The sequence below is a fragment of the Varanus komodoensis genome, unplaced genomic scaffold (assembly GCF_004798865.1).
Source record: "Varanus komodoensis strain SLA01 unplaced genomic scaffold, ASM479886v1 scaffold20_1, whole genome shotgun sequence".
NCBI classification, from domain to species: domain Eukaryota; kingdom Metazoa; phylum Chordata; class Lepidosauria; order Squamata; family Varanidae; genus Varanus; species Varanus komodoensis.
In genome coordinates, this window is record NW_025335587.1 from 15037275 (window position 1) to 15047362 (window position 10088).

General features: G+C 46.2%; 1 protein-coding gene across 4 annotated transcripts; it reads left to right on the forward strand.

Moving 5' to 3' along the window:
• Nucleotides 1-200: 200 nt before the first annotated feature.
• EXO5 (exonuclease 5) lies at nt 201-5864 on the forward strand. Of its 4 annotated transcripts, XM_044430256.1 has the most exons (5): nt 651-883; nt 1686-1897; nt 2556-2660; nt 3129-3301; nt 4069-5864. In XM_044430256.1, exons 1-5 carry the CDS (start codon nt 792-794, stop codon nt 4534-4536), a joined length of 1050 nt encoding a protein of 349 aa, XP_044286191.1. In that variant the 5' UTR covers nt 651-791; the 3' UTR covers nt 4537-5864. The 4 variants fall into 4 exon arrangements, with proteins under 4 accessions (XP_044286192.1, XP_044286191.1, XP_044286190.1 ...); XM_044430257.1 differs by lacking the exons at nt 651-883; nt 1686-1897 and adding an exon at nt 201-390; XM_044430255.1 differs by lacking the exon at nt 651-883 and having other exon boundaries at nt 980-1897; nt 3168-3301.
• Nucleotides 5865-10088: the final 4224 nt, after the last annotated feature.

The following is a 10088-nucleotide window of genomic DNA, read 5'->3' on the forward strand; positions in this document are numbered from 1 at the left end:
ATAAGAAGCAATGACATGAAATAAGAAATAATAAGAAAATAGATCTACGGTGCACCGAGCCTGTCCTAAAAAGATAAGAGAGGCGTGCCCCGGACGTGTAACCAAACAGGGAGCACAGAGTTCTCTATCATTTTCTAAATCTATGACTAAGCAGCAGCTGCTATTTCTGAATGGGGAGGAAGAGGATGACGTGATGGTGGGAGGGGAGGGGAAGGAGCGGAGCCTGCGCCCCGGAGCTTTTGCCGACCGCGCGCGTAAAGGAGGCAACAAAGCCAAGGATATGTCCGGGCTTGATTCCGAATCGCAAGAGGCGGCAGTCGCGTCCGGTGTCTCGGATCTGAACGACTCCGAATTCTTGCAGCTCTTGCAGCTCGAGAAGCCGGAGGATGGGTAAGCGAGCACTCGCTGCGCCCTGCGCCACGGGCGCAACGCAACGTGCTGTCCTGGGAAGCTGCGCAACATGCGGGGACCGGGGGGCTTCTCTGCTGTCTACGCGCGCATCAGATCGCGTCCCGGCCGTTTTGCTCCGTGGATCTTGCCCAACGCAAGGACCAGCTCCTTTGCTTTGCTACACTAGGACTGCAGTTTTCCACCTCCTGGCCGCACAACAACCCTGTGAGGAAGGCAAGCTGAGGGAGAGAAAGGGAGGACGGGCCCGGCTGCCTTTAGGAAGAGACTGAACTGTACATCTGCTGTGAACTTGCTGGGTGACCCACTTGTGCAGGCCCCTGGTCCCCGCACCTGCAGTATAGGAAACACATGGAAACTGCAACAGAGTGTTGCACCGTGAAATGCTTCTCTTCCAAATGCCAAGCAGCCTGCCATGCATCCTCCAGGGGACCCCACTCCACAGCCCAGTCCTACAGGAGCATTCCTCCACCAGGTAACCCTTGCCCTGCTCCACCCCCCTCCCTGGGCATATCATATCCCACCCCCTATTAGTATTCTGTGGCCTCTGAGCAAACACAGTTCTTGTTGTGTCTGGGAGTGGCTGAAATATTTATTGTCCTTCTGTCAATTTCAAACAGAGCTGGGCTTGCGTCCAACCAATCCTTTTCCCTGTCCAATGGAGTCCAGTGAAGCCCAAGCTTGCTCAGTGGTTACGGGGTGCTGACTAGTTTGGGGTGGACCTTGACCAGGGTGTCCCACTGGCTGAGTGCTGTAGGATTGGGGAGCCGGGGAGAGGGACTGGTCGCTGGATCCCGTGCTACAACTCTCTGATGTAGTGCCCCCTTGCAAATACTCTTAGGGAGCTCTGGTGTTGAGTTCTGCCTGCTCTCTCGCCAAAATAGTGTCACTGCATACTGGAGACAGAGAGTGCAGCAGGTGGACAAAATAGGAAAAATAATATTTCCAATATTGGGAAAAATATTTCCCAAAACTATTGGTGGGGAGGACCTAAGAGACCAAAAAAGAAAATGTCCCAATACCACCACCACACACACCAAAGGGGAATTGTCTGGCAGACTGAGCAGGACAGGCAGGACAACTGAGTAGAGCTTCCATGTCCTAGGGCAGTCTATCTCTGGCTATCAGATGCAAAGCCAGGGTAAGGGAAGGCTGCTTCTCTGTGGGGTCCTGCTTAGAGTTTTCCTTCACTGCAGGGCAAAACAGAAGCAGAAAGGACGGGGCAGGTGCAGACAGAAGATCCCTTCTTTATTCGGCTTGTTTGCCGTTCCTTTCAGAGATTCTAAAGCACTGGGCTCAGGGACACCAAAAAGAAAGAGAGCCCAGACGCCGCTTGAAGCTTTCCATCTCCACCACCTCAAAGTCACAGATCTCTCTGAGCAGGTTTGGTGTGAGCAGGAAATGGTGTATAAGAGAAAGCACCCAGATCTGTGGTCCCCGGAGAAGTTGGAGCTTCTGAACACCGGAAAGAGCATCCATCTTGCCAGAGGTTCCCAGAATATTCTTACCTTTTACATCAGAAGTGGGCAGTCTTGTTTTTCTGTTTTTTTATTTTGGTCCATGTGAAAAATCCGCTAATGGCAGTCTGCTGCGAAAGGCATGTGCGTAAAAGTCCAGAGTTTGGGAATTGGTTTTCAGGATGAGAGCTAACTAAGCCCGCCGGAAGAGATCATTCCTGCTTACTTGGTTCTTCCTTTGGGTGGAAGGAAAGGTCCTTCTTGTCATTAAATTATTCAGGAATCCTTGCTAATCTACTGAGAGAGATCAATCAGCAGAATTAACTCCTGGAAGAGAGCCGGAATCCTAAAGAATTCCAGAACAGGAGAACTCCATGCTGCAACCTTGTGTTGAAGGCCCCACTTGTACTACTTAAGAAGGTGATCCCCTTAAAAAAGCGGCATGGACTGGACTGCAGTCCCCATAATCCTTGGCTATGCTAGCTGTGGCTGATGGGACTTGAAGTCTGACATCTGGTGGCCCAGAGGTTGCCCAGCCCTGAAAAAAAAACCCTTTCAAACAGATGTTAAGAACTTTCAGGAGTAGTTTTCATTGTGTTTTCAAGCAAATCAAAAGTCTTTGCATGATTATCAGTTGCCTGTTAATGAAGAGAATAAATTTGCTTCTCTCCTTTTCTGTTTTTAACACAGAACTGGAAGTCCACGACCTGGTGCCAGTCCATACCACAAGCCGAGAAGACTTCTGGGCGATAAAAGTGCTCAATCTTCTCCTCATGATTCATGACCTGCAGGCAGGTAAGCCTCGCCTGAGGCTCTGAGCCCTTTCACACTGCTCTAGGACACAGCTGCTCAGCCTCAGGCCAGTGGGCCCAATCCAGCCCCTTTCCAATTGGGAATTCCAATCCAGCTTTCCTGGGATGCCCAGACAGCCTTTTCCCTGACCATTTGGCACCTTCCCCCCCACCCCCATTCCAAATGCTGGAAGGCTCTCCTAAAATATTTTGACCAGATTCCTTCTGCTTTTGGTTTCACTCACCTTCAGAATGCAGCTACCCAAAGCTTCTTGGAAATAGCACCTGGATCTTGGGCTAACAGGTGTTCGGTGTCCCTGCCATCTCCTGCATTTCATTTTTAAGGGTGCCATCCCATGCTCTTTGGATAGACAAAAGGACTATAATTCCCAGCAAGCTAGGCCTTTTAGATCTTTCTCCTGGCTAAACTTGCACAGAATGCCACCTTTCAATGAACTTTCTTTCCCGGCAGGTCAACCTGTGCGGGAATTTCCAGTATTTGGGGTGCTAGAAGGCATTTTTGTGTTGGGGGTCATTGATCAGCTGGGCTACACTGCAAAAGGAGAGCTGGAACTGAGTGAGCTGAAGACTCGGAGGAAAGCATCCATGCCCACCGCTGCACAGAAGAAGCGGGATGGCTTTCAGGTGGGCCAAAGAGTGGTCAGATACAGCAGGTGGCTTGCCAAGCCAGGGACAGCCATCAGCCAGCCTTTCAGGGTATCCAGCCATTCCACAGACCAGATAAACATTTTGCATCACTTAATAAACTGAAATTAACTGCAAATTAAACAAGCCAGGTGAGTCACCATGGCTTGTTTAATTTGTCTTGATTTCTTGTTTTGACCTAGCACTTTTCCTCCCCAATTTTAGGGAAGCTGTGTGTTTTCCAAATGGATGAACACCCCTGCAGAGTGATGATTCTCAAAGTTAGCGAAGAAGGATCGGCCTTTGCCAAAACTAAACTCCCTCCATAGTTTTGGGAAGATCTTTCTTCATATGTCCTCCTTTTTGTGACTTAAGCTGCAGTCCTACACGCTTGTTTGGGAGGGAAAAAGCAGCACCGGACACAATGCAACTTCTCCCCCTCTGCTGTTCATTTTGTGCATCCGAGCATTCAGTCTGATTACATAGCAGTGGGAACCATAACAAAACGTTGCAAGTTGCTTCTTTTAGTTTCTCACCCGCTCCATCAACACAAATGAAGGTAGCTGTTTTTCTCGGCTTGGCTGGCTTTCGCAATAGAACTGATGGCGATAGTCCAAATGGGAGATGACCCAAGCACGAGTAATTTCATCCAGGTATTTCTTTCCAGGTGTTTCACCTGGTGTAGCAACCAAGAGAGCTTCAGACCACCAAGTTCCGTTGAGCCTCTGATGACACGGTTAAGCAAGGTCTCACTTCTTTATTTCCAGGTCTTTTTGTATAAGTATCTATTTGATGCAATGGTGCAAGGATGTCTGACTACAGAAGCTTTCCTTCAGCACCTGCACCTGAGGCCCATGCAGGTGCTTGGCCCCCATGTCCAAGAGCAGGTGGGAAATGCGGGTCTCACTGTACACCATTTCCAGGACTTGCTGGAGCTGATGAGCCTCAGGCTGACGTTCTCGGAAATCCCTGCTGTTGAGCGCCTGCAGATCGAGTACGTCCATCAGGAGAGCAATGCTCCACTTGGCACAGAGCTATTAAGCTACAACAAGGACAGTGTGGCAGCCACGGTGCAGCATTTACTGGCTTACTGGAAAGGGCGGAGAGATGCTGAAGGGGTGGATATTGAGGACGCTTGGAAGTGCCACTACTGCACCTATGCTGGCATCTGTGATTGGCGAATGAACAAGATCGGAAGGTCACCAGGAAAGAATTGGCAAAAGAGGTCCAGATGAAACTGGAGGCCAACCAGGCCTTTGGGGTACTTTGGATAGACTTGTCATCATAATCATCAAAGATGTGAAGGGCTGCATCATCTCCTCACCATCACAGCAGAAAATTTCAGATCCTGACATCTTTCCCTTTGTGGTTCAAGGGAGGAAAGTGCCACAAGTTGTAATCTCCTGAGCACAAACCCAAGGCCTAATCCAAAGCTTTACTTAGGATTTTGTGTTGCAAGTCAGGACGTGCTTTGTATGCAGAATGACAGCATAATTTGCTGCATCCACTTCTCAAGGCTCTTGGTTTCATTTAGAGTTAACATATAATAACGAAGAAGCACAGAGGGGAAAGGTGGACTCTTCAAAGACAAGGGCAATAATGATTTGCTGGCTCAACACATTTTGAAATGTCTTCCTTGTGCCTCAAAGTCCCCAGAGAAGCCACAATGTCATGTGAAGGCTGCAGTCTTATACATCTCAGAAGGAAAATTCCGAACAGCATCGAGTCATTAAATCTCTGTGCATCTTTCAAGACTTTCCTTCCTTCCATGTAACCTGGCAATTGGTGCTTTCCTTTCTTCCTTCGAATGCCACCTGCTGAGTCAGCATGCCAAAATGAGGGGGATCCACTGGAATCTCTTCGTCATTCTGACATTTCTCCAGTTTTGTGTTTGAACTCCTTCTGAAGGAGAAACACAAACATTCCACAATTGGGTGCAGGCCAGAGCAATGCTGCCCTCCACCTCTTTGAAGGACAGAGCAGGACTTGCCATGAAGAAGTAAATCTAGCTTCCACCTGGGTGGAAGGTCCCATTCCTACCCCCACAAGTGTCTTATCAGCTATTTCTTATTCGCTGACCCATATGCCTATCTTACTGCCAACAGGGATACAGGGCAGAATTTTGCTCTGTCCATATAGCTTCACTGTTTATCAGTCTTCTGCGGGCACCTAAAGACTTTGCTAGATTTTCCATAGGAACCCTGAATCACTAAATGACACTAAGCAGGACCAAAACATCATTTGATTATTCAATTTGCGCTGAGGGGAGCTTTGTATGATAGCACCGGCCAAATGCAAGTGCCTACAAAATAGAAGCAACATTTGGGGATGGAATGTGCAACCAGGACTTCCTTTCTGCCCATTTCCTGGGAATGGTATCTATAATCTAGCAATGTTTAATGATAACACATGTGCTGGATATACTGTATTACAATTTATATAATGGATATATACTTTTTGCCTTTTTACTTTTCAGAGGGGCAAAGAACTTTTTCTAGACTGCCAAAGAATGCTTTTCTGACTTTTCAAAAATAAATAAATAAATAAAATGGACTTTATTTGCTACGGCCTCAAGTGCATTGGCCTTCTGGTTGGTCATTTTTTTGCTGCTATTGATGGGCTTTCAGAAGGTATTTGACAAACTGGAGTGGGAAGCCATACAAGACTGTCCATTACTATTAACCGTGGCAGGCCGGAATAACCTGATGCATTTGCAGCCCCCCAGACTTGCCCTCTTCCTATCTACCGCACTGTATTCTCCCCACCAGCTCATTTTTGTTTCCCGATCATCAGGAAACATTTTGGTCGCATAAAAATGGACACTCAGAACGCAGAATTCACTGTATGAATTCACATCACCCCTGCTCATCTGGGGGTGATGGGAGTTATATTCCCAAAGATCAGAAGGGCACTGTGTTTGGGAAGGCCACTTAGAGCTTCCTTTTCAGGGATTCTTTATCTGTAAAAATCAGGTGATGCTTTCATACGCATCTGTTTGGGCATTTTGAAATGGAATTACAATTATTTTTATTTCTATACTACAGAATCTTGATCTAACCCAGCAGGGGTGATTCTGAGGAGTTCCATTGACAGAGAAAGCAACCTCTGTAGAATTGCATAGATTTTTAGAACTGGAACACACACGGTCCACTAGTAAGTGCAAGATCTGGAGATGGCTTAAATACCTCCAGTGAAGTAGAGCACAATTTCTCAGGGCCATCTGTTCCACGATGAATGAGTCTTCCCTTTAGGAAAGTTCTCCCAGTGTTAAGCCAAAATCTGAAATGCACAATGACTTCACCCATGGATTCGAGCACCTCTGTGTGCATTTTTCAAAGCTATGCATACTGTTTTGTTTTTTGGTCTATGCATCATCCTGCAAGCCTGGAGGTATATGGACTTTGTCTTCTGCTTGGTCTAAGCTCATGTTGAACCCAGAAGGTGCAAATTGGGTTACTCCACATCTAAAATGTGAGAAAACAATTTCTGCATAAACCCCTACACTGCCTTCCTTCTCAGGTGGATTTTCTTCTGTGGAAAATAAATTCCATCCTTGAGCCCTCAGTGCATTGGAAAATACATTTTTTGCTTCTCTACCGTTGGAGAGAACGGTGCTCCTGTTGGCCACCGGGTGGCAGCAAGAGACATCTTCTGCAAGCTACTGAAACAAACTTGAGTGAGCAGTCCTGTGGCTGAATAGTTTGCAATATCATTTCCATTGCATCTTCTCTGCTGCTCCTAATTTCTGTCCCAGTCGGAGCTTCATTGGGATGAACATTCGATGAGGGGGTAAAACATTGGCCACCAGGACCTGACTGCTGAAAGAAGCTCCAGGGCCATAAGAAGTTTAACATCTTCTGCATCCGAAAGATACAAAGAGGTCCCCCTCTGAATAATAAAAAATCTTATCCAGGAGAGCCAGTGTGGTGTAGCTGTTAGCATATTGGACTGGAGCTTGGGAGATGCAGGTTTCAGGTCCCCACATGGGACAAAACTCCCTGGGATCTCCAGACAAGCCTAACCTACCTCACAGGGTTGTTGTAAGGATAAAACGAAAAGGGCTGTGTGCACAGCCCTTGGGTCCCTTGCTAGATTGGAAGTATTACAACTATATGAACAAAATGCATTCATTGCTAAGGCTACAACCTTACACCTACTTACCCAGAAATGAACTTCCTTCCATGTACCTCTGAATCAACAGGCAAATGCCATTGTTTTGGAAGGAAGGAGAATGGGAAGGAATTGCCCAAATGGAGACCAGTTTTCCATTCTTTCTGAGCTTCCTTTTATCTTGGAGTTGTCTTACAGGCAATTCCTTGAGAGTTCCCCAGCTCCCCTTTCTGTGCCCAACAAGTTTGCCCATGAAGATGTCAATCAGGAGGTTCTGGACCATCCAACGAGGAGTGAATGCGGAATCCTAAAGCCCTTGGCCTATTTCTCTGGCCTTCATGATGTGACTCTGCACAAAGAGAAAGCCAGAGACAGATGGACACAAAATATTTTTTTTAATTTGCAATTTTGCAAAGACACATTTAAGCAACAAAATATACATTTGGACTCTTCTTTAGAATTTGTTTTATACAAGAGCAAATACAAGAGGCTATCATAGCAATAAATTAAATATACATTATTTACACAGACATTAGCAACCAGCTACAAAGCATGGCCTCTTGACACAAAAAAAGAAAAATATTTCATTTTGTCAAAGACTTTTTTTTTTTTTAAAGAACCCTGCTTTACACACAAGCTTCCCCACTGCTGCCCCATATCATGAGCAAGATTAAGGGGAAAGTTTCCCTGCAGTGCCAAAATGAACACAGCTTTGTGCAGGAGACCTTTGGATACCCTTGAAATTCAGCATCTTCATTAAAAGGATATTGGTTTTGTCATGCTGCCTTTGAGAAAACAAGATGAAAAGCTTAAAAAGAGGTGCATGCGTTAGGTTTTTCTTTCCAAACAACAGAAAACAAACGATAATTCAAAAAGAATGAAGCCTATAAGTCAGGGAATTGGATATGAAAAAGCATAAAAGCCAAGTTTGAAAGAAGCTTGCTTGCCATCTAGGAAAGCATCCATTTTTCTCCCCTTCTCCAAAGATCCGAATGCAGAATCAGACAATTAGATGGACCGATCATTGTTTCTGAATGGAGAAACAATGGTATTCCATGAATGGAGAAATCATGGTATTCCATGATCCATCATCCACCTTTTGGCCAAGGGTTATGGCAGCAGGCTTGGTGAGCTTTTGGCGGTGATTAAGCCTACTGGGATTAAGGATTGCAGATGGACAATTTTGCTTTGTCCCCCATTTAATTTTTTGGAATCACAAATTCTCCCCCCACCCCGCCCCAAATGTGAAGCATTTTGGGAATCCTGGTAAATATTTCTCAAAAATGAGCTAAATCAAAATTCCTGCCCATCTGCATTGGCTGCATTTCGTGCAATAGCTGCCAGGTACTGTTAAAGATGAAAAGTCTTTTAGAAAAAGATATGTGGTGCGGAACCAAAGATATTTTGGTTCTGCACCAAAACTATGGCTGAATGGACAGGGATTCAAACCCAAATATTCAAGGACTGAGCTGGGAATGTTTTGAATGCCTCTATCAGTTTTGGTTTCTTTCACATTGCCTTGCTTTAACTCTCATGTTCTTTCTGGCCTGAATACAAAGACATTTTCAAATTGTGATAATTGGAATCTCACCCATCCCTTCTAGAACCTCCTTTGTAGTTATGTTAATGGACCCTCCATGTTCAGAAGCAGTGTACCTTCAAATGCCAGTTGCTGGGGGAACAAACAAGAAAGGCCAAGCGCTGCTGGCTCAGTGCCCTAATTGCGATTGTCCTGGTGGCAGCTGGCTGCCCACCACGGAAACAGGATGGACCCTGAACTACTCCAGAAAAACAGTGACTACTTAGAAATGCTTTGATCAGGTCTTAGGACACATGCCTATCAGCAGCTGTTCACCAGGACAGCTCATCATTCGAACCTCCATGTTCAGGCACAGTATATGTGTAAATACTTCATGCTGAAGCAAGACAAACTGATTGCTTTTATGTTTAAAGGTTTCCCCAGTGGGACATGAGTCAAGGTGGAGAAAAGTCTGTGATGATGGTCCACATGATGGTCAAGAGGAAGGGGGAAATCAGTTTTTTCACACCACTGCCCACAGAAACATAGGACGGCTTTAGAGTCTGACATTGTCCCTTGCAGTGGTGCGTTTTGCCACAGCCCCACCATGTATTATTTTGAACGCATCTAATCATTGCACACATTGTGATGGAACACTCAGAGAAGCAACACGTTTGGAAGTGCAGCCGCTTGTTGCAAAGGGTTGCCCCAAAAGGAGACTCCAAAACTGCGGAATCTAGTTCAAGAAATCGCTTCTAGCAGCTTTCCTCTCGGCCAGAAGGATTTTGGAAAGCTCCGGGGTCTCCAGTACCCATTCAAAGCCAAGCCAGGCCAAAATATTTTGTATTTCGACCAGGATAGCTCCTAGTAGGAGACTGTTGTCAGAAGGCCTCCTTCCTACCACATCCTGTGCGGATCACTGCTAAGCTCAGAAGAAACAGAATTCTGAGGGGTGCTAAGAAAAGGGTCCAGCACTTCCTTTGCCCAAAAAAGCAGCAAGATGCATTTGGGGAGGCGGAGTCAGTCAGAGAATGGCCTCCAAGGGGATCCTTGAAAATCGTTGTCTGATCTGAACTTGGGGAGTGGGAAGGAGTGAGCTACAAGGGACAGGATGGGTGCCAGAGGAGTGAGGGAACATCACAGCACTGAGTGGGGCTT

Coding starts and splice junctions, on each gene's coding strand:
- EXO5 (XM_044430254.1), top strand. CDS start 1,537: ATGCAAAGCCAGGGTAAGGGAAGGCTGCTTCTCTGTGGGGTCCTGCTT. Junction 1,898..2,555: donor GAGCATCCATCTTGCCAGAG/GTTCCCAGAATA, acceptor TTTTTAACACAG/AACTGGAAGTCCACGACCTG. Junction 3,302..4,068: donor AGAAGCGGGATGGCTTTCAG/GTGGGCCAAAGA, acceptor CTTTATTTCCAG/GTCTTTTTGTATAAGTATCT.